Source organism: Haliaeetus albicilla, chromosome 19, assembly GCF_947461875.1.
Source record: "Haliaeetus albicilla chromosome 19, bHalAlb1.1, whole genome shotgun sequence".
Taxonomy (NCBI): Eukaryota; Metazoa; Chordata; class Aves; order Accipitriformes; family Accipitridae; genus Haliaeetus; species Haliaeetus albicilla.
The window spans coordinates 20,673,280-20,697,455 of NC_091501.1; the positions used below are offsets into that span (position 1 = coordinate 20,673,280).

Here is a 24,176-nt window from a genome sequence, read left to right on the forward strand (position 1 = left end):
ACCCTGGTGAGGCAGGCTGTCCCCCTGCAGTCCAGGGAGCTCCACGGTGGAGCAGATCTCCACCTGCAGCCCGTGGAGGACCCCACGCCAGAGCAGGTGGGTTCCCGAAGGAAGCTGTGACCCCGTGGGAACCCTGCGCCGGAGCAGGCTCCTGGCAGGACCTGCAGATCTGTGGAGAGAGGAGCCCATGGAGCAGGTTTTCTGGCAGGACTTGTGACCCCATGGGGGACCCATGCTGGAGCAGTCTGTGCCTGAAGGACTGCAGCCCGTGGAAGGGACCCCACGCTGGAGCAGTTTGTGAAGAACTGCAGCCCGTGGGAATGGCCCACGTTGGAGAAAGTTTGTGGAGGACTGTCTCCCGTGGGTGGGACCCCACGCTGGAGCAGGGGAAGAGTGTGATGAGCCCTCCCCCTGAGGAGGTGAAGCGGCAGAAAATAACGTGTGATGACCGTAAACCCCATCCCTGTCCCCCTTGTGCTGCTGGGGGGGCTTGGTGGAGAAATCCGGGAATGAAGTTGTGCCCGGGAAGAAGGGAGGGGTGGAGGGAAGGTGTTCTGAGATTTCATTTTATTTCTCATTTACCTTACTCTGGTTGATTTGTAATGAATTGAGCTAATTTTCCCTAAGCTGAGTCTGTTTTGCCCGTGACGGTAATTAGTGAATGATCTCTCCTGTCCTTATCTCAACCTGCAAGCTTTTTTGTTATATTTCTTCTCTCCCCTGTCCAGCTGAGGATGGGGGAGTGATAGAACAGCTTTGGTGGGCACGTGGCGTCCAGCCAGGGTCAACCCATCACAAATGGCAAGCTAGTCATTCTGTGCTTCAGCTTGCATCCCCTTCCAAGGGGTAACCAGCAGCCCTGTGTTCCCAGTAAGCACAGAGGCTCTGGGTGAGAGGCGAAACAAGAGAGCCAGCATGTTAACTGTGACAATAAACACTTAAAGACAGGTTCAGATTGGTTACTAAGGTTGTAGGGACTCAGCTATGCCTTGACTAAGGACAACAACAAACATCACCAGGGTGTATTGTAACCCTGTGGAAAATGTAGCTGTACCTGCATTACCTGAGCAGTGATAAATCTGTTGTCCACGGTGCCAAGTTTCAAGAGGCATTACTGAAGATGAGCTGTAGATGACTTTTAAATTTCAGACTGGCAGCGGGTCCCAAGAATATTCACAATCCCCGCTACACTGGATGGAGTAGTTAAATGAAAAGGTTTGGACAGCCATGTGAACTTTGGCCCAGCTCAAGAAAAGCAGGAGGAAAGAACCATCATCCCAGTCAAATTTCCAAATACTTGGAAGTTCAATTATCTCTGCTGAATAAATTCAGCAATTTAAGTTGCTCCTAAACAGCAAGGGACTGAGCTGAATGGAGAGCTGAGTTGATTTAAAGCTAATTTGTTTCAGAAAGTTGTGAAATTGCTTTGAGTTCAGTGCCTGCAGCCATTTCTGTAAAGTGATACTAGAAAGATTAAGTTTTATGTGACAAGTCCCCAGCAAGTTCAGCAAATGCTCACTGTTTAATAACACACCTTCAGCCATCCTAGGTTCCTTTACTTGGTTTGGGAGGTGTGGTTTATTTATTTCTGCAAGATACTCAAAGCAAAGCCCAAGGTACCCTGCTGAATTCCTCCTTTGATTCACAGTTTCCATGAGTGGTTGAAAGGTTGGGTAACTCTACAAATTATATGGGATAAACACAGAGGAGCTACTAAGTATAGTATACCATGTTATCTCTGCGACTTGGCTGCCCATTAGGAACATCCTAATTTTATGTACAACAAAACCCAGACTAACCAAACTTTACTTTCCACAAATTGGACTGCATCCTCCCATCTTTTCTACCCAGGTCTCATTCTGTGTCAGCAGCATTTAAATAAGCAAATTAGATGCCTCCTCAGACAGCCAGATAATGGAGTTACAAGCTCATCCTCTACTTGCATGAGGAAGATTATACCCCTTTGGATCAGCCTCTTGCAGACTTACTTACCTGGAAGGCAGCAGGAACAGACAAAAAGGGAACATGCTAACCAAGGCCCCTTCAAGCAGCTTACTTGTTCTGCATGGGTCTAGGAGTCCAGAGGTAATTAAAAACCGTTACAGTTATTAAGCTTATTCAAAGTTAACAATGATTGTACCCCATGATTATAACCATCACTTTATAAAAGTTGATATCATTGTTTTTAAAAGTTAGGGGAATTGAGACACAGAAGGCTGAAGAAATTTGCTTAAGGTCACGCAGCCAGAGGATACGAGGAATAGAACCTGAGTCATTTATTTATAAAGAAAGATTTAACTCTGGGAGTACGGGGTGGCAGGGAAAGCTGGAGGTGAGTAATTTGTTTTCCAATTTGAAATTCTTATTCCGCTTCTCACTTTCAACGCCTATAAACTTCCCCATATACAAATTATTAAACTATGACCAGCAGGCTACATTGTAACAGATGTATAGGACAAATCTGCTTTTTGAGTCATGAATCAACTCATCGTTTATCCAAAATAACAGACACAAATGGCTCTCACACCTGCCTACAGCTAGAGTGAAAACACTTCCACATTGAAGGAAAACAAAAATAATTTAAAAAAACCAACCCACACCAAAAAATAAAACAACCTGAATAGAATATGCTGTTAGCAAAGAGCAGTTAGTGAGAGGAACACTGTGAAAAATGCCATATCGGATGTCTTCCTAAAACCAGTTATGAGGCCCTCACCACCTGGATTAACCAGTCTAACTCAGCTCTGAAGCAAACCTCACTATTTTAAATTAAAACTAGTCTCAGGCCTCAAATAATGTTTGAATATTAGTCTGTAGTGTCATCATACAGGTTTTTAAATGGACTTTATTTACATCATATTCATTCGGACACCACACCGTTTGAACTAAATATTACCTTTCCTTCTCCTCCCAGCCAAAACATTGACATCCTAAAACACTGCTCTCCCCCACTGCGGTGCATGTTTGCACAGGCACACCAACAGTGCTATACCATTTGGAGGGGAAACTAAAAGCTGGAATCTTTTCACACCTCATCGACTCCCTACTAAAAACTGAATTCTTTCTGCTAATGCGACTGAAAAGATTAGCTTTTTCCAGATTTCACCATCTTGCTTGTTTTGTTTGGGTTTTTGGTTTGGTTTTTTAGTTTGTTTGGGGGTTTTGGGGTTGTTTCATTGGTTTTGAGTAGTCTCACTTTCACAGGTTTGTACCGCAACTGTCACCGCACGGCTGACTTATGTCATTAAAGTCAAAATACGACAGAAGTAAATATCACTATTATGTCAAGAGACAAGCATCCCAGGGTCACTCACTGTCCCTCCCTGTCATTATTCCCTGTGTCAGAAAATGGGGAATATCAGATAATGCAGCCAGAGGGAGGACAACAAAAAAGAGAGAATTTGAATGTGTTTCCTGTTCTAAGCTGTCTGTAGTTAGCAATTTTGTTCTCATTGCAGGGACAAACTGTCCACCCCTCTTAAACCTCAGAGATTAACTTTCAGTTATGTGTAGGGACAAAGTCTCTTCACAAGATTTAACTGTTTGTCCAAAAGGTTCAGTTAAGCATTAAAGCTTTGTACTTCAAACTAAACAGTGCACTACAGTATATGTTCCAGTTTGGTATAAATAAGTATGGATTACCTTATATAAACGATTCTAAAATTCTTAGCTGCTTTACAGTACCAATAGCTCTGACAGCAGCCAGACCCGGAGAATGGACATGTTCCCTTTCTGTTAGTCTGATCTGAGACTTTAGTAATGACCTGCATGGCTGCTGTACTACTGTCTGCGCTCACTGATAAACACACAACATTGTTTTTAATCTACAGGAAAAAATATTAATTAATCCTCCTATAAGATTAAATTAGACAAGTAATTAATGCAGAAAAATACTCTTCAGGAGCAACAGTCTTTATCCATTATTTTAATAACAGAGTATCAGTGAAATATTTGCTGTATTTGACTTTTTGCTGCTACTTCTGGACCAGCAAGTTTCCAGCCCATCTTCTTCTCTTCTAGTCTTATGATTTAGCGAAAGGAAAATTCTCCCAACCTATTATAAAATTTACTTTGAAACTGAATATTTAATATCTGAATTTGTAAATTTGACCCCACTTAACTTAGATAAATGATAACTTCTGCTTACAATTATACCATTAATAAATAGGTACTATTCCTATCAGATTTTTTTGGTAGTAGTTTAAATATAAACAATTTAACAAATAAACCACATTAAGGATCTTCTTGACTATACTTAGCTTTTCCTTGGCTCTTCCTGAAACACAGAAGATCAGAGATTTAATAATCTTGCCATATATTTCCCCCTAATAAAATGCATTTTATATTAAAATTAAGCAATGCTAAAATCTAACAAGATGTGTATTATGAATGCTTCACTGTATGTGGACTCATTAACCTTAGTTAAATTAATAGAACAACCCAAAATTTAACCATGACCACAGTCTACTTGCAAAGTTCGCTAGTGAAGTTTTGATAACTTATTCCTGTCACTTCAAAATTTCCCTTTTAGCACCCTATGTAATTCTCATTTCACGAGTGAAATTTCTTTTAAAAACATGTTTTATAGAATTTCCATTTTCTAGCCAGTAAGATTTTCTCATACATTTTGTGAAAATAATTACTGTAATCCTTTTCTCTAAGAAACAGTGAAGTGAAATCTACCCTAGAAAGACATACACCCTAATGTTTATATTTGGTGATTAACTTTCTTGACAATTAAGCTGCTACCTGTAGAAGCAAAAATTAATATTTTATTTCTTCTGCAGAGCTGTATTGGCTACTTTGCAATCTCCATATGTTTGCACATAATTATTCTTGAAGGCAAACTAAATCAACTAACATTTGTAGTTGCTCGGTCCCTTTGCAAAACATATTATGCACTTAGGATGAATTCAGTGTAAATCATCATCCTAGCCACACAATTAAATACTATAAGCTTCCTTAACCCTCAGCTCAGACTTTCCTAATCTCTAAAAGAAAGCAATGCCAGATGGCCAAGAACAACTGCTAAGAATCAGAGGGCCACAGAGAAATACCTGAAGCTCTTAGTGATATGGTGGAGAAACACCTTCTGTTTCAACTTACTGCTGGGCCCCACTTGGATCAATTTGCTCATACGAGAACCTTCCATGCTAACTAATACACATGCTGCTAATTTTAAAAACTGTATTTTTTTGTCATGAATCTAATTCACAAACACTGAATTCTTGCTGGGCAGAAACAATGCACCACGTCTTTATTGTAGCTATCACAGTGACAGTATGTTTGCTACGTAACGACAGAAAGAATCCACTAACCACTGCACTTCTCCATCACCTTCAAATATACACGTGTATACACATATACGTATAAATATTAAAATATATGCCATATCAAAATAATGTGTATAATATATAATATACATATATAACTGGTCTTCAAATACATATGAGCTGGCTGCCAGGCTGAAGGAGTAGTAGAGCTCACTGCCCCATGCGGGACAGATTAGGTCCCAGCCTGTGTCAAGAAGCAAACAATGGAAAAAAGATTCCTCTTTTTCTATAGAAGAATATCCTTCTTTAGGCCAACGCTGAGAATCATTCAAGACAATAATAGTGCCCAGCATTCTGGGATGCCAAAGGACACCACCAGTCTTTGTTTTCAGAGGAAGCGTCTCAGAAACACCATTTTACTATGGCAGAACAACACTTCCCATGAGATGGGCTTTCCGCTACCGCAGGCTCAGAACTATGCAGCTTTGTGGCAAGCAAGCTGGTCAGCCAGATTGCCTATTGCGGCTGTACAGCTGCTAGACTGGCACCTGTTTAAAGACTCCCTGAAACACAGTTTTTCCACCTTTGTTTCCAGTTGCCTAAATCAGTTCCTGTATTAAAAAAAAAAAACAAAAAACAAAAAACAAAAACAAACCCCCACCCACCCCCCACGAAAATGCTTCTTGCCTTTGTCAGAAGGTAACTGTGTGGAAGTGGTCTCCTCGCCTCTGAAAACCAAGGAGTCTCATTCTGCTTTGAATTACAGGTTCAGAAAATTTCATGCTTAAAAATTCTTCTCTTTTTAAAAATAAGTCACCTTGCATTACAAAAGATGACAGTCACTGCTCAAGAGCAAGCCACAACTTTGTGGCTTTGGACTTGGGTTTCTTAACAGAAATTCAGAAAGAAGCAATGAGAACAGGCAAACCTGGGAAAGGGAAAAATGGGTTAAGAAGAAAGACAGGACTGAAATAGCAGGGAGTGCTTCAGGACAAGGTAGGAGCGGAGGGCACTGGCAGAGCTGTGTGGGGAGCCCAGGGCTGAGCTGGCAGGAGGGCTCAGGGCAGGAGTGAGAGATACTGCAAGTGCACAGTGTCAGCAAGGAGCACGTACAGAGCCAAACATCCAAGACCTGTCAGAGAGCCATAGTAGAACGAATGTAGATTCCAGGTACAAAGCCAGAGGCAGCAAACTACAGAACACCCGTCCGTAGTATGCTTCATTCTAGCTTGCGTTTCCATGAGTAAAAAGAGATGATAATAATATGCATTTGAATGGCTCAAGACGATAAAATAGCCTGGTTAAAAAAAATAAGAATCTAGCAAGACTGCAGTCCTCTGGAAGGATGCATGGGAATATCAAAACGGGCTTACAAAATTGAATATAAGCTAACTAAAGAAGAAAGGGGGACTTCTGAACAACTTAAACCAGGCTGGTGGACCAAATTTCTGTTGTAAACTACTTTGACAAGTACCTGACATCTTGCATTTAGCATTTTTCTATAATCTCTCAGATTCACCATTCTAGAGTATAATTTTCATTCTGTATAGCCTGGTTCATACAAAAAGCATTTTTAGACAGAGATGTGGTGACAAAGTTCAATAACAGAAAGAAAAGTGGTATAAGCCTCACAACAAAAGACATGGTGGGGAGGGTGTAAAGGGGATTAAAAGGTAAGAGTTGAAGAAGCACAGGGCACTAGAGAAATGTTCCAGATGGTAAGCTAGTTTTAACCTAAGAAGCAATGTGTTTGTATAAAGGTCCAGTGGGAGCAGAGCAGAGAGAGATGAGCACACAGATGAAGGCTGAAATATTTTTACAAGTTCAAGGAATAGAAAAAATGGACTCTGAAGGTCTGATGCAGAGTCAAGAAAATTGCTGTTTGGGAAGGAGATAAAAGCAAAGAAAGACATTGCATCTACCGACCTGAGGGGTAAGACATACCTAATGACTGATGATAGAGGACATGAGTAACGGTATCAGAAAAAAGCTGTTCCAAAACTAACCACAACATAAAGCATATGAAAAAAATACTTCCAAGGTGTCAAAGTAATGCAGCATTGGGTCAAATAGCCAATTTGATATAAATCTGGTGTGTTCAAAGTAATTTATTCCAGAAATAGTTAAGGCAACTTTCTGGTAGGGTTTGTGTAGAGAAATGGAAAAAAAAAAAAAAATTTAAAAAAAAAAATTACAAGTGAACTTTGATCAGATGTTCTTCAGTGTCCAGTTCTACCTTTCTATTTAAGATGCCCACAAGTTCAGTTATTGTAGCATTTCAGTCTATTACTGATAAAAGCTCACTGTTGCATGAGTGGTTCAACACTGTACCAAATCTCCCATTAACTCTTGCTCTTAAAGGTTATTTCAGTAAGTGGGTCAAGATAACCAGAGAAGCTGCTAGTAAGGCTCCTAGTGTGAACAATGATATCTCTACACCAGAGGCAGCTATCAGAACTAGACTGTTAATGCCTCTTTTTCCAAAATAAATCCAGGGTAGGTGTTTTCATTTGTTTGTGAAGCATACTGTATATTTCTGGATCACAACCATGAATGATTTTGTTCATGTGCCCAAGCTTTGCAACCATCCGGAAAGCAGTGACCTTTGATTTCAAACTAAGCAAACCGATTCATATTGGGCTACATTCATGCATACTCAGTATTTCAATCAGTCTGTGATTTCCTCAACAATACTGTTCGCTCAAGGATGCCTAGCTGCCAGATGACTTAACTTTTCCTTCTTCCCTTGTACGTGACAATACTTTGCCCAAAGTAGCTATTACGCTTTTAACTTGCTTGCTGAGGCATTGTTACGACTCCTCATGCCTCTTGGCTGACAGAGGAAAATCAATTTTGATCCCTCAGAAGCAAGTGCAAGTCTCCAACTTCACACACCAATGTGGACAACTGCAGCTGAAACTGAATCCAGATTGACCATTCTAGTCATTTCACATTTATGCTGATACCTTAAGAGGCTAGAACACACACGCGTTATTGTTTTTAATTGAAGAAATGGGACAGAACTTCCTTCAAATGAAAAAGCAGTTTGTCAAAAGAAGTTTACAAAAAGTAAATGAGATTTATGGTGACAATGAGAATGTACTTCAAATTTAAATTAACCTGCAGCTTAATGCAACATGAGGTATTACAACAGAATGCAAAAATCCTGCCACTGCAGGATTTTAATGCTACAACAATTCTGCTCTTCCTTAAAGGGCAACAATTCTGCCCTTTCTTAGATAACCCAGTTCAAAACACATATTAGAACAGCAAGTCTGAGACATTAGTAGCCAAACTACAGTAACCAGGTAGTAATATATAGAAAGCATGTACATTTTCCCAATAGACACAAGTTTAACATTGAAAATATTCCAAGCAGGTACGAGAGGGAGGGAGGGGAGGGGAGAACTTACTGTACTGCTTCAAAGATGCACTATACACATAATGCAGCAGTACAGGATACACTAACAAATGAAGGCAACTGAAAAGGCAGTACTCACCCAAAATATTAAATTGAAAAGGAACATCATGTATTTCAAACAACACAGGCAGCCTCTTGCCATGTTGCACTTCTTAAATTCTAAAAGGAAAACAAAGGATAGATCCAGGTAAAAGACCACGTATTTGCTGCCTTTGGGTGCACTGTATTTGTCACTTTTTACGCCAGTCCCAGTCCCAACGCCGGTCCCGGTTCCGACCCCAGTGTGGCTCTGTGTGCGTGATCCAGTTGTACCATAGAAAGCTCCAGCAGTAAAACCTCGACCAAATTGCCTCCCTGAGGTAGAAGGTTTAGCAAAATCTGAGTCTTTGCTATCCAAAGATGGACACCGGTGAATTGAAGAATCCTCACTACTTGACTTCTCCATGATCTCTCTTTTCACAGTTGTCAGATTTAATGTATAGCATCTCTCAGCATTAAATACAGTGCCTTGCAAATGCCACAGTACGATAAGAGCTGTCTGTGTTTTGCTTCTCTTTTTCTTCGTACATAAATCAGATAATGACTGCAGAATTTATTCACTGCATTGTTGCTGGTTTTATTTTTTTATAGCAATGTAGGCTGTACTCTGTCTATCTGTAGCATGGATTTATACATTAATATCCCATGCAAGAGCATATTCATGATTTATCTCGATGAATCAGTTATGCAGAACTTCGATTTTTATTCAAAACAGCCAGAAGCTCTTTCTCTCCACTCCTAGTCTACAGCCCTCTCATCTATAGGCAGCAGATGGTCCTTGCATCCATTTCCAAAAAGCTTCTGCAGTACACCTGGGAGACTCTCCTCGAGCCGGAGCACTTTCCTTGCTCTCAGCTTCCCTCTCTGTGTCTCTCTGACTCTCTCTCACATGCTGTCTTTTTTCTTTCCACCCATTTGCAGTATCTCATTCAGTAACCAGCTATCGGAGCGCACTCTGTGTTTCACTGCTGTTGCCGTGAAATCATCAGCAACTGCAACCACTGGGCATTTCCCACAGAAATCCCTGACCTAACTATCGAGTAATAAATCCACCCTGCTGCTCGCCCCTCCCCTCTGCTTTCCATCGGGCCAGTTAGCAGAAGCCTTCTCCCCCAGGGCACGCCTCCATGACATAATATCTTTAATAGGATTAGAATTACTCTTGACTATACAAGTGCACAACAGAAAATCTCTTTAAATGTCAAGTACTGTTTAGCTGTTTATGAGCTAGAACTGTGAGGTAGTGATACTCCTTTAATGCAATAAAATACTGGAAAAGTATGGATTAGATAGACAGGTGCTAACCTCTCCCTACTCATTAAATTTACAGTGACTTACATTTTTTTTCTGCCTTAAACGAATGCCGCCATGGGAGAAGGAACTGGAATAGACTAGCGCCCAGCATACACTGAATAGGCACATGTCTCAGTTATACATGCACATAATGTGACGCCATCACCTGTGATATAATTAACCATAACCAGAAAAGCAGAGCTGCTGTCTCTTACGGGGTCATCAATCTATTCTTAAAACTCTTGAAATGCAAGGATATCTGAACCTGCAGCTATTGACACTCTATTTAACTAGTATGTCAGAGGTTGTCCTTACGTAGGGCAATAAGCCATCTTATATCGCAGGTAATCCGTGAACTAGAAACACTGACCCAAATGCCACATTTCTTTTCCAGGCAGCAGCGCAACATGCCTGCTAGGACTCGGAGAGGGGGCATGACCATGCACGTGCGACTGTGCCTGTGTGTGCAAGTGCCTGAGGGGAGGAAGAGAAATACTTCGGGTCACGCCTGGTGCTTCCAAATTTGTCATCTTGTCATAAGCATAAGAGCAGCGCACTGATGGTGCAAAGTGATACAGCAGATTTAAAATGCAGGTTTTTACTTTCTTTTTGTAAAGAAAGAAACCATATTAGGAGGCCACTATGAAAGAGATACAGCTACCAGGAAAAGCAAAAATTATGCACAATTTTCAACTGATCCTTTCACATGCACATTATTATGCACTGTTAATTATTTTATCAGGTATCTTTGAGAAAAGATAATATAACATTTATTCAATCTTAGGTATCTACGTCCAAAAGCCCCTTAGAATTCTGTAACTTTTTATGTAGCAACATCAGAATCAACACCCTGAAGCAGTGCTGTACCTTTCTTGACAGGCTTTTTCTGAGAAAAGATCCCTCCACCCTAAAGTACTTCATGCTACAAAATACCCCGTATTTGTACGTGTAATATCTTTCTCTCACCTCTTCTGCTCTAGAATAACATTTTAACAACTGGCAGGCCCAAGCCTATATCAACACTGTCTATCCACTTTGCTTTCCAAAAGTCATTTCAGAACTACCTGCATCAAATACGCCCATCAGAAAGGCGACTGCAAGATGACCACTCAGCAGCACGTATGATAGCAGAAAACGCTCCACACAAAACACCCAAGTAAAAAAAGATAAATTAGCAGTGACCAAAGTAGAGTGGAGCCTTTCTACACACCTCTATGGTGCACATACAAACTTCAACATGAGCAGTCATCAAGAACCAACCTTCTCAGAAAAAAACATGGAAGAGACTTGTAGGCCATGGCAGGTACCTGCCTTGGACACCGGAGCCTGCAGGGTAAGTCACATTCAAACAAAAGATAAATGTCTTGAGTATGGTTTTAGAAGTCTGAAAAAATTCTTCTGTTTAAAAGTCACTTACGGGCAGTGTAAAGTTGTGCCATTGCAATCCTACGCTGCAGCTAGATACTTTCAGTGGTTTTTACTTGTCACACAAAACGGAGCTCTCAGCCAAAGAATTATGAGAATGTACAAGTATTTTAAAGCATTTTTTCCTGTTGCACCCATTGGTTTGCCATAAAATTTACACTGATGTAGACTAGCTTCAGCAAAAAAAAAAAAAAAAAAAAATGCTGTGCACTTGTGAAAACTAATGCAATATAAATATCTTCCTTAGCTTCCCATATGAAGTTACATGACAATTATAATTAATCTGCCCTCCTCAAGGTTAAAAAACTGAAAGAATATTTGGTAATAAACAAAAGTCTCCACAAATCCAGTCAGAGTTTGTAAATAGTGGAAACATTTCTATTGGTGGTTAAAAAAAAAAAAGCAACACAACTGTCCCTTCAAGCTTATTTTTTTCAAGTTTTCATTATTAGACCTTACTGAAGTTTTGCAGTTTTCTATTCTTGCTTTCAAATACTACAAAAGATTAGTTTTCTTTACCATTACTTGCATCTTCCATCAAGAGTTCTTCATGACTGGCCTACATCACCGTTTATACTTCAGAACGAACAACCAAAGTCACATGTATAGCCAATAGCCAGCTTCACAATCCAAACCTGAGCAATAAGCACTAGGGCAAACACGGTTCCAGATCAGCCTCCCCTCCCGCTGTGTGCAAAGGGAACATATGACCCTCTTATGGTTTTGCTGTTGCCACGAGGGAGACTTTACAAGCTTCAGCAACCTTCCGCCGCTTGAATTTGCGGCCACGGAGCAGCTTTACAGATTAGATGCCACTTCCTCCTGCTGGAACTCTAACTCAGTATTTATGTATCTCAGTTAATAAATCGCACAGAACTGCTTATTTGCTGAAAAAATAAGCAATGAAAGAGCTGTAACCAGTCCATCCAGCTGCGTTTTGACTAGCCATTGCACTTAACCCTGCCTCTGATTGAGGCTTCAGCGGTACGTGTTGCTGCAAGGCTATTCAACAGCACCTTACGGTGGTCCCACTGGACAGTGTACCTCAGCACGGGAGCAAACACGTTTTGCTTCTCTACAGATCTCACCTCTGTTAAGTAATTAGGGCATGAAAAACATTCAAAAGCTCACTCTGTACTTCATTAATCTTTGATTACTGAATCACAGAATTTTGTTGCTGAGAGATGTCTCCGCATCAAGAAAATAATTTCAGTCCCCCACACAAATGCCTGGGACAAGGCAATGAACATCAATCAGTCCATTGCATCAAAACGGCTCAGCCAAGTATTAAGGGTAAGGATTTAGGCTACTTTCAGACACCAGGTATGAAAATGGATGTCACAATAGGTGTAGCAGGAAAATGGAAAGGAAGGGTATTAGTAATAAGGCCCAGACAACATAGGCTGGTTCACCTGCTGAAACTGATTTACTTGGTTCCCTCCTGGGAACAGTCCACCATAGTCCTCAAAATACAGATCCCAACAACTTCAGTTTTTATTGGAAGTCACAAAATATTTAAGATTTTTTCTCAGACCTTAGTTTCATATCACCAGAACTTCTGTGCCAATTATGCCCAGCTACAGTGCTCCTGAACCCTTCTGTTTCTGCCCTCTTCAGCTGTTTTTGCACAACTGGCTTGTGGAACCACGCTGCAAAATGGAGCAAAAGCTGACCAAGTTTATACACATATTTATAACCATGTATTTATAAAGTCATAATACAGATATAAAATGTTTCAGCAATATATAAAGATTACACTTATTTTTCCCCTTGTAAAAGTTCCAAATCCATTTTACAAGACATTCCCCTTAAATGATCTTGCTGATCCAGTGAGAGGGAGAGGGACTACAATAGGCAAGAACAGGAACAAAAACTGAAGGCTGAGCAAAACTATCTTACGCTTTTGTTATGGTCCCCCATGATTCCTGAATATGAAATATGAAACTCTAGGGGTTTTTAAAAAGGGAAAATAAAACCTCCATTCACCACAATATACAAGCCATTTTACAACTTATTCTACATTTTACCTTGCAACTTCTATTATGTAGGACAGTGCTACTGTCACCATTTTAAATATAGGGAACTCAAGGACCAAGACATTTGCTGAGGATGAACAGGAGATTGCTGGCAGAGAAGCAAACTGAACCTGTGCCTCACATGGCCTCAGCTAGTACACTAACCATTCTACCATTCTCAAATTAATTATTTTTAGAAATCCTGAGTTTTAGTAACCCTGCCACGTGACTTCAGAACAATACTGAGCCCTGCAGAGAGACAAACAAATCAAGTGTTCTAGGGATATGGTTCTTAAATCCATTCTCTTCTTTTGAATGATATTGACCAAGAACTCAATTATACAAGCCTTCCTCAGGGTACACTAGGTAGACAAAGAACTGAGATTGCTGAGCATAAACTCAGTGACTACATCTTTCCAGTCACTGCTCCGAATCCTGAAAGGCTATGAGAAGGAGATACGGAACAAGGGTTGGAAAGAATAGCTTATGACTCTGGCATACAGCTGTATACAGATGAAAGCTCAGATTAAAAAAACCTCACAGCTGATTTTGGAATAAGCTTAAAGGGAAAAGAATGTCCAAAAAATCAAACTGGAACTAGTATCATATAAGAGACAAAACCAGAGTTCTCAGTACTTCCATGGTCCTGGTTCCACAACAAAGAGCTTACAGACTCCAGCAAGTCAAAACACCTGAGTTCTCAGGACTCCCAATGCTGCAGGATTTAAAATCAAACCTCTGGATGCTCTGAGGGTTGTATCCCACATTCTGGGGCCTTCCAAGCTCCCAGCTTGCATGCTGTAAATCCAAAGCATTCTGCCCACCATGGGATTGGACAGAAACAAGTAGGTTTCAAGGACAACTTTGTATGGTAGACAAGTTTTAAAACCTGTCTGTTTTTCAGAACCAAATATCCCAAGCCATATTTTACCTTTGACACACTTTCATTTTCCAACAGAAAAAGTCTTCCATTAAAAACAGACAGAACTACTGTAACTTCAGTTTTGGAGTCTCCACTCACTGATCATAGGTTCCCACACTATTTAGAGCATATATGAACAGTTTGTTTGTTATACATGTAAATGCTAAAAAGAATCACTACCAAGTGTTTCGAGAAGAGTGAAATGCATAGTTAGCTTCCCTACTAGCATGAACAGCAGCCCTAACACCTTCAGAAAACCACCATTTCCTTGGGCACTTGATGGACAGACAGATGATGGAGGAGACTGGATTCATTAAGAAACAGAAGTACTCACAGCTGGTGCCTGTGATCTAACCAGTAAATGATTTTCTTCTAATGTTTTGTGAGAGGGGACAGAGACAAGTTCCTGCCCTTCTCTCTTCACCCTGTAGCAGGCCCAAGAGCTTCCAACAGGCATCATTGGACCCTCAGTTCCACCTGCAGAAGAAAGCCACCTCCAGAGGCCAGGTAAAAGGACCTGGGACGCGTAAATGTGCATACAGCAGAAGTTGGAGGGAAAACACAGACAGTCAGATGGGTTCTTAGAGGCTGGGCTCCATGTTCTGGGAGTCCACCTAGCATTGGCATGGCTGAAGAAAAGAAGGCCTGGCAGAGAGACAGGAGTGGGACAGCACTCCAGGATGCAGGAACGGTATGAAGGAGCACCCCTGAGAAGACACTGAGTTTGAGATCTATGGGGAAACGATCTGTTCTTACAGACATAGGAATTGACTGTCTAGCCACCTCAATCCAACACCCACCTTCATCAGTCCAGATTTCACCCAGAGAAATTACCTTTCTTAAAATTGTTACTGGAAAGGAAATGAATTAATCTGTTTCCTCTGACACAACGGCACTAGCATAACAGCTCGCGGTTGCCTCTGATGAGTAACGCTCCTTGCCTCCCCAAGGCAAAGAGGTAAAAAAAGAGGAAAAATCTCTCGAATGGCCTAAAATAATACTTACTAGCTTATACTTACATATACCAATAAGATCAGTTTATCCTTCCAACATGGGGTCCTCACTCAATGGATGATCAAGAAAATAAGACCCCGTTATAATACTTTCCACTGTGCCAAACATTCTGTGTCATTTGGTCCCTGCGATTTCCATTAAAAATCATTTACTGCCAACAGCGCATATGTGGCTGAGACTTCTCATATAGGATTTCACACCAGAGACAGAATGAGATTCTGTCTCAAAATTGTACAAAGGAATTAGTTGTAAATGATATCAAGGACCTTAACCCACTGTGATCAGATGCAGATGATGACTTGATATGCTAATGCACAGGAGGCATGGGAGATGAGTGTCAAAGTGCAATATGCGGTCCTGAAGCTAAGAAATTGTGATTATGTCACACCTTCATACCCGTTGTCCCTCAGGGGCCCTCAGATTGAGCAGAAAGAATGCCTGAGTTTCCAAAGCAACAGAAAAACACAACTTTATAAAAAACAATAATTCTGCTACTTATATTTAAGCTTTTAAATCAAAACATTTGCACTAGCATAAGGGTCTTTTGGGGTTTTGTTTCCACTTTACAAACAACATAATGAAATATGCTAAATCTGAAAGAAGTCGTCCAAAGATTATGCTAGAATGCAAGTCACCATTGGTATTTTCACCTTTAAGTACTAAAATCTAGAAAGTCTATTTATTGTTTGTTTCTGGGAAACCCTGGAAGTCAGAGTCTTCTTGGGCTTGGCAGTATACGCATGGTGATCAAGTCAATCCATACAATAAAGAGTCTACAATCCAGGCAAGAAAATAAGACATTAATAGCTGGCTCTGAATACAATAACTATATTGGACATTCTTTTTCTCCCAGCAGGTGGGGGAAAATAGAAAATATGAGGGGCAAGAGAACAACATGTGCCCAAGCAGATAAGCCTATCCTGCTGGGCAGCAGAGAGTACCAGATGCTCTGGAACAGTCTGGTTATGCCTTTTAGCATAAGAATCTGTATCCCTTTTAATTACGGGGCGTTTATCTCATCTCCTATAGCAATGAATACATTGTTCCATTTCCATCAACAGCTAATCCTTCTTAAATTCTGCTGAGAACTTAGCCTCAATATCTTATGGCAGTGAGTTCCGTAGGTATGCATTACATTAAAAAAACAGTGTCTTCCTCTTATTTGCTATCATTATTAAGCCTTCCAGCTCTGTCCTCTCCTGACACTCATCCTCATCCCATAATTCATTATTTTGTAATCCTCTATTACATCCCATGTCATTTGTCCTTCATTAATCTAAGCACTTATCTTTTCAGTGTCTCCTATTATTGAAAACTCTCCGACTCCCTAATATTTTCAGTTAACCATCTTAGGGCTTCTTTCTAATTGAGCTCTTTATACCGTAATCTTTCCCAATCTGCTGATGAAAAGATCTTCTCCTTTTTAAAGGACAAGAGTTAATACTCAAATTCAAAATTAATTTCATCAATTCTGTTTCTGTCAACACCCAACCTGTATGAAAGTGAAGTCATTCAGATTCAACAGACCTTTCTTCATCATTCCTATTCTGCTTTTCTATTTGAGATTCAAAATTCAGTCTCTGGAAAGTTCAATATTTCAGAGCCTAGCAGGAAAACCCTTGTAGTTTAAATTTGTATCTTACCTGTAGGAGGAAAGGGGGTTTTCTCACTACAACAGCACTAGCTTAATACTGGGTACTTGTAAAATCATCAATAAGCCCATCTTCAAGTCAGGGACTCCTTGTCAAGAAGCTAGCATAAGTCAAACCAAGCCTTGGCCATCAATGATGCAAAATAAATGTGCGGTACCAACTACTGTCCCCCCCCAGTACACAAAAAAGCATATGCAGAGAAGTACTTTTTACTGCACAGAGAAAACAAGATCAAGGGAGTAGAAAGCTGTCAAACACGGGCAGGAAGGCAGCAACATCATATCCCCACAGGCTGAAACATCACAAATCAGATCTCCAAAACCATGCTTTAAAAATTAAAGACCAAAAAAAGAAAGCAGGGGCAAGAAAGTGAGAAGGGTTCTTCTTATTTACCACCTATTTTTTGCAGAGATAAAGTACATGATCTGAGTGCTTTTCTTCCACTCCCACTTTAAATGACAGTTTAGATTTTTACGTCTTGCATATTGACTACAGATTAAAGAAAGCTAGCAAATAGCAGAAGTCTTGCCTATCATGAGAGCTGGCATCCCTTCTTCCTCTTGGGTGGTGTAGGGGGCCTTCACTAATAGAAGAACTCTTCTAACCGTGTCCATTGAACAAAAGTCCCTTGAGCAAAACCAGGTGGATATTCTGTAACCTCTGTTCTAAAGAGGCTGTCTTTCACCAGCAGTCTGCTGTTCTGAATTAACTGACAGCTGGGGTCTATGTATTAGCAGAACTACTAAACTTAAAAACAAACAAATTTTTAAAAAACCCTCATACAAATGGCTCCACATGAAGAAGACCCAAGAGAATGATGTGAGCATTCATTTTTAAAAGGCAGCACACATCTCTGAAACCTGCTCAGTTATGCCATGAAGGAACATTTCTAGGCACATTCCTTTCACAACTGAGTGAATTCTTTCATTGCTAAAATATTCATTTTTTGGCACTTAAGCTTAAACAGGTGTGATTCCATGAATGGGGACATTTAAAACCACTGCATCAGGGCTGGCAGAGACCCAGATGTCTACAATGGGTAGCAAACTTACACCATTATTTCAGGCTCCCTTCCCCGTTAATTCATCACCAGCCCCAGCCTCCAATTTAAGACGTCGCTGAAAAGTGACAGACTGCTTGCCTTACTGGAGAGCCATCACCTCTGAGATGTGTGAGTTATCAAAAGGCTGTTTACCAGCAGCATTTCCAAGCAAAACCTGATCCCAGCTTCCACCTTCAAGTCAAAGAGACACAGCTTTCACAAAGGAGTCAAACCGCCAGATGAATTAAGTACCTGCCCAGAGGCAGTAGCCTCACAGCTGAAAGTTGTCAGCAGAGTAGGCCGAGTTCAAGCCACAGCTCAAGCTGGGCCCCCAGCCTGACCTGGGGCAGAAACATCTGGAAACAAGGGTGGGATCTAGGCTCTACAGCCATTCGGTCCCCAGCCTACTCCCAGCCCTCCCTGAGGTCTACCAACTGTAGTAACAAGCTACATTGCCTAACAATTCCCCACACATACCTCCTTTTGGCTTTCAAGGGAGACCTTCCTATATTCATGAGAAAAAGGGTTTGAATAATTCAAGATAACTCACACATACCTGAAGTGCCCTTGACAGCACTTCTCAAGTTCTGCTCAAACCACCACGTAACAGCCATGTTTCATCCTGCTGGTTTGGGCTGGACTCTTTTTTATGGCTTCCAACAAACTTCCACAACATCTAGCCAGAGCAAAGTCCAGGGACTCCTTCCTGTCTTGAAGCTCTCTAGATTCATAAAAACAATCCTACCTGAGCATCTGCAGCTGCCCTTGCAATAAAGCTTACCTACCCTCACAATAAAGCTTCTTGCATGTAGTGTGGTAACACTCTGGGATATGGTCAACTTCAACATTAAAAATAGGATGAGCCTGTAACGCAACAGTCATGCAATTAATGCTTTTTGCTTTGCCAACAACAACAAAGTCAGATTTATATCCCAAGAGGAGGCAGATACATTAGCCACCTTACTCATCTCACAAGAATGAGGCTAAATGGTTCTCATCTATTCTGCATGAGATACAAGAAAGGGTGTAAAAAGGAGACCAAGGTAAACCTCTTACTATAATCCAGCAGGTTTATGTAATGGTGCTGCTATTCATGAGCTTTGTGATCGGTGTCAGCTCTTATTACAAGGGTGTGAGAGATTTAAAATTACAAAGGAGAAAAGTAAAGGGAAGGGGGGGGAAAATCAGAGTACAGTTTGATGTGACCCTGTCTGTCAAGCCACAAAAGACCAGTTCAAAGCAGCAGTTCAATTACCTGATTTACAGTAGGAGCTACTTAACTTTTAACAGTGTATTAATTAATGAGCTTTTGTAAAGGCAAAAGTATAATGGCAAAACATAGTTTTACAACCTTATCTGCATTAAGGAGGACTCATTTACACTTGGTGAGAATGCTGTGTGCTAGCTGCAATACCAAGCATTCAGAGCCTAATATGGGGTGTAAAGAATGGATGCAAGCATGTTTGACTCCTTCCCAAAAGCCAAGCCCACATTCACTTGAGTTTTGAAAAAGTTTACTTGTACCATCAGTGTCTCTCAGAGATGAGAAAACCAAAATACCCTTGATGAGCAGCCAGAAAGCAAGAACCCTGCAAAAATTCCTCATAGTGGAATCTAAAAGACAAAGAAGTGGGTTTTGGAGGGGAAAACTACTTGTGTCATTCAATCTGCTCTGATCTACTTAAGCGTGTAACAAGTATGCGGTAGTTACAGTATGAAATATCAATTGGCCTTTAGAAGCAGCACTTTGTTAATTCATCACAGGCAGATATTTTCCATTTACAGATTAATTGGGACACTGGCATTTTGTTCCAGAAGCAACCAACACGATGCTTCATGCTATGCTCTACAGACTGGTTCAGAGGAATCTATAAATACGTGGTCATAAATGCTTAGTAAATGGTGCATATCCAGACAGGTTTTAAAACAACATGAACTAAACTAAAGGCTTCTAAAATGCAATACCACATAAGGGTAGACAATGCTAGTTTGGGTTCAGATATGCCTTGTGGAATTCAAATTTGATGCCCACAGCAACAGTATGTATATGATCCTTCTTCTCTCCTAAATGTCCAAGTCTAGACTAATTTCAAACCTAACCTAATTTACTGAAAAGGCTTTCCACACTTCTTCCCTTCAGAAGAACAAGTTAATAGTAAATCTGCAATAATATAATCCATGTGGCAATGTTTTGTTTGCTTTTGTTGTTGTTTTAACCCTATAATCTCAGTGTCTATAAAACAGACCTATACAGGTTTGGACATCAATGCCCCTAATATGAAAGATACTTTGCTCCCTGGATTTTATCCAGCCTATGGGTTCTCCTTCTGTGTTATTTTTCTCATATGCTCACTTCTTATGTCGCACCAGTCCCTTTCCTGCCGAGCATCTGGCCGGAAGAAACATAAAATTCTCTCAGGCTACCCAGACACTTTTCAGAAGAGTTATAGGATGACAGCATAATCCTATCCTGTATCTGAAACCCGACCTTTCTAAATTGACCACATCTCAGTCTTCCCCTCCGCCCCACCTCCTTCTGTGCTGTTGGTTTTACTACAGGACACTCTTGTATAGTACTTAGTGTTTCCATTCCAATAGCACGGAAACTGTCATATTAAATATTTATCAGTAATGGGGTTACTCCCTTCTACTGCAAGCTGAAGGATGATAATTTGTCTGATACAACCATGACAAGATTCTGTATGTTTGTCTCTTTCTGAAGAAATACTATACTCAACTACATGGCTTTAAACATGGTTCCAACCAAAACCTGACTGCATAAACTGCACTCTGATATCCCATGTTTCTTGTATTCCAGGGATTGCTAAATCAAGTCAGTTCAGTTCCCTAGGTTTTTTTCTTTTAAATCAACTTGAATGCTTTCTGCCCTGTACACTGAAAACAAAGGTTCAGAAATTGTGACTATCGTAAGTGATTTGGCCTGAGACTGAAAATAAAGAAGAAGAAAAAAATTATTCTTACTCCCTGATGGCTGTACCACTGGAACTCTGTAGGTTTAAAGGAAACAAAAAGCAATAAAAGCTTAATCAATACAATCAGGAGTTATGGATCTCTTAACATACAAAGAGAACAGAACTGATGAAGTGGAAGGTGCAGTTTCTACACAGAATATTTTTCCAAACAGAATGATGTTTTGCACCTGTCCTGTAATTCAATGCCAGGTTTATGTATTATGCTGCAAAAAAGGCTAAGAAAGTGTCTTGATCATTCCAAAGAAACCTTATTCCAGTTCACAGCCTCCCAAAGAGCGCCTGTCACTATTCTGAGGCACTTTTAGCTCTATTTATACAGATGTCTCAGTTTTGTCCCTACCTAATACATCTGCTATGTTTATATAGTCTCTCTCAAATATCGATGATCTCTAACTGAGTCTAAAATACTACATCAATACCAAGCTGTAGGCGGGGAAGGGGGAGGGGGAGTAATGAATTCTTCTCTATGAATTGTTCTCTACTGAATTGTTCCCAGGCACTAGAGCCTTCAAAATGTCTATCACAGAACTATCTTCATACACTTTAAAAATCCTTCACATTTAAGATCCAGTTATTTTTATTTTAATATGAAGAACAAATACTTAAAAGCCAAAGAATCCAAAAGAGATTTCTACACAGTGTCCTCCACTCTCGAGCAGTGGAAAAAAAACCCAGATCACTTAAGGCCTGGCATGGTACACTGCTACCTTATTGCTGCAAAGATTTGTCAATCAGATTCCCTCTCAGATTTCACATGCTGGTCACCAGTAGCTCTTATACACAATCTGTAAACCACATTTTTAAAGCAACCAGGGAACCTTCAAAATGAAAAGCCAGATACACATTATTGACTCACATTTCTCAATACTGGGAAATCCTAAAGCACTGACTTCTATTACAGAAGAGAAAAGATACATGCTTAGGGACAGAATTCTGGATGAAGATACCCTCAAGAGGTGCTACATGCTATTTTGAAATAAAATTTTCAGCTCATAAAATGTTAATATTAAGGCTTTAGGCAGACACTAAGGTCAGGACAGATGTGCTGCCTAACACCTAAAAGACTCTCACTTTCTAGAAGGCTAATCAGTGTCTTCCGACAACTAAAAGGCACTTACAGAAGGTGGTGGTACTTCATTCACAGGGATGCATGTTGGCAGGACAAGTAACAGAAATAAGTTGCTCAGGGAAAAATTTGGTCTGGATATAAGGGAAAAAAACCCTTCATTGGGAGAACAATTAAACATTGGAATAGAATGCTTAGAGAGACGGTAGAATCTGCCTCACTGGAAATATTCAAAACAGCTTGACAGGGCCCTGCATAACCTAAGCCGGGGCACTGCTTTCAACAGAAGGTTGGACCACATGGCCTCCAGCGTCTTCTTCCAACCTAGACGTTGCTGTGATTCTAACATTTTGTCCTAATATCCAAAACTTGAATCAGTCAGTGACCCCAAAGATGGGCTGTGTGATTCCCTATCACAGCGTAACTCCTCCCCAGCGTGCGAAAGCCTGACACAGAACTCCATAGTGCAGAGCTCTCTAAGGACAGAGTAGTAGTGACTTGCTTCTAATAGAAGTACAATTGCATGCACTAAAAAACCTGTAAATTGTAATTCCTATCACTATGATGAGGAGGGGAAAAAAACAGATGTGCTTCTTTTCAGTTAGCTATATTTGACAAATTAGCTACATCCTCACCCTATCAATTGAGTACCTACACATCATAAAGCCTGTCTGATCTGTGTGAATTAATTTGTAGTAATCCTTTCTAATCTGTTAACTACTGTCTAGTTGAAAAACATGTTTAACAGAAGAAAAGACACGACAAATTCCAGTCTTACCCATTACCATGTTCTACATTTTTCTTGCCCTACTGGAGCGTGAACCCCATACAAGGGTGTATTTGTCAGAATGCAGGACCTTCCAAGGAAAGGAATGTAATTTATTTGCAAAAAGAGGGTTTAGTAATTATTTAAGGCAATCCATCTGCCCCTAGAGATGTACTGGGTGCACAGATGAAGGGCTCTCTTAATCTCCTCAAGAGGGAATTTCTGAAAGATCCCAAATTAAAGTTATTTATATGGGAGAAGAAACCTTGATCCTTGAGCAGAGATGCTGGAATTTCTTTTGGTGTTGCCACTATGTCATGACAGTGGAAAGCTATTTAAGGACTTCGATCTGACAAGCTGCCCATCTCTTAACTGGGCATTACCAACATAAAATAATGTCAGCTTTTACAAACAGTCTAGAAAGTTATTTCAGATACATCTTGTGTTGCAAGTCTCTCCCTACAGCTTCCCTATCATACTGTTCTCTTCTTATAGCTCCAGTGATGAAGAAAGGAGAGTCCATGAAACTTTGCACAAAACTAATCAGCAGAGAAGAGAGGAGGGAGAATAAGGAAAGGGGTGCGAGAAGAAGGGAGAAAAATCCTTTTGCTCACTCAAACACCTTAGTTCAGGGCATCTCAGATGCTACTGTAATAAGAATGAATAAAACTTTTTGGACAGGAGTCTGACTTTAGCAGCTCTTACTCCTTTAAGTGCTAAAAGAGATATCAGACTGAATATATGAATAATGTATATTTGTCTCATTACTAAAGCTTTTCATCAAAATACTGAGTAAAGGACTAGTCTTTCAAAGGAAAAAGGCAATTTACCAAGCAAAATGGTGCTACATCTGGCCACATCCCCAAATAATGGCTTTATTGTTAGAGCCTTTAACAGTTACGGACAGTCTTGTCATTGGGCTGAGCCCACCTAGATGTTTCATTCTGCAGCAGACATACATGGTGTGTTATTTTCCTTGGGATTTTGAAGGATTATTAGTCACACTGTCTCTAACCTCTTTGTCACGAGCTCTTCTAATGGCAAGCATTAGCATATGGAAACACCTCCTCTGCAGTGTTTTGCTGTGTCTTTACTGTGTTATATTACAAGGAGCATAAAATATGAAGAAAACAAACAAACATGTGTTTGTTCCTTGGGTGCTAGTAATGCTAAAGAGCTATTTTGAGGGAACTGCTGAAAGAATTGAAATCTTTTTAACTTCCCAACTTCCAGTACTCATGTGACTATAAAACAC

The 24,176-nt window shown here is 40.4% G+C and overlaps 1 protein-coding gene across 2 annotated transcripts in view; it reads right to left on the reverse strand.

Annotated features, from left to right (window-relative positions):
• TSPAN9 (tetraspanin 9) overlaps positions 1-24,176 on the reverse strand; it is a 190,217-nt gene that overhangs the window by 95,337 nt on the left and 70,704 nt on the right. The window contains exon 3 of one of the 2 annotated variants that reach the window (XM_069806697.1): positions 8,774-8,853. In XM_069806697.1, coding sequence (XP_069662798.1) covers positions 8,774-8,836 — 63 coding nt within the window. In that variant the 5' untranslated portion in view covers positions 8,837-8,853. Of the gene's footprint in view, positions 1-8,773; positions 9,750-24,176 lie in introns of those variants that run through there. The other variant, XM_069806696.1, reaches the window with a different exon arrangement.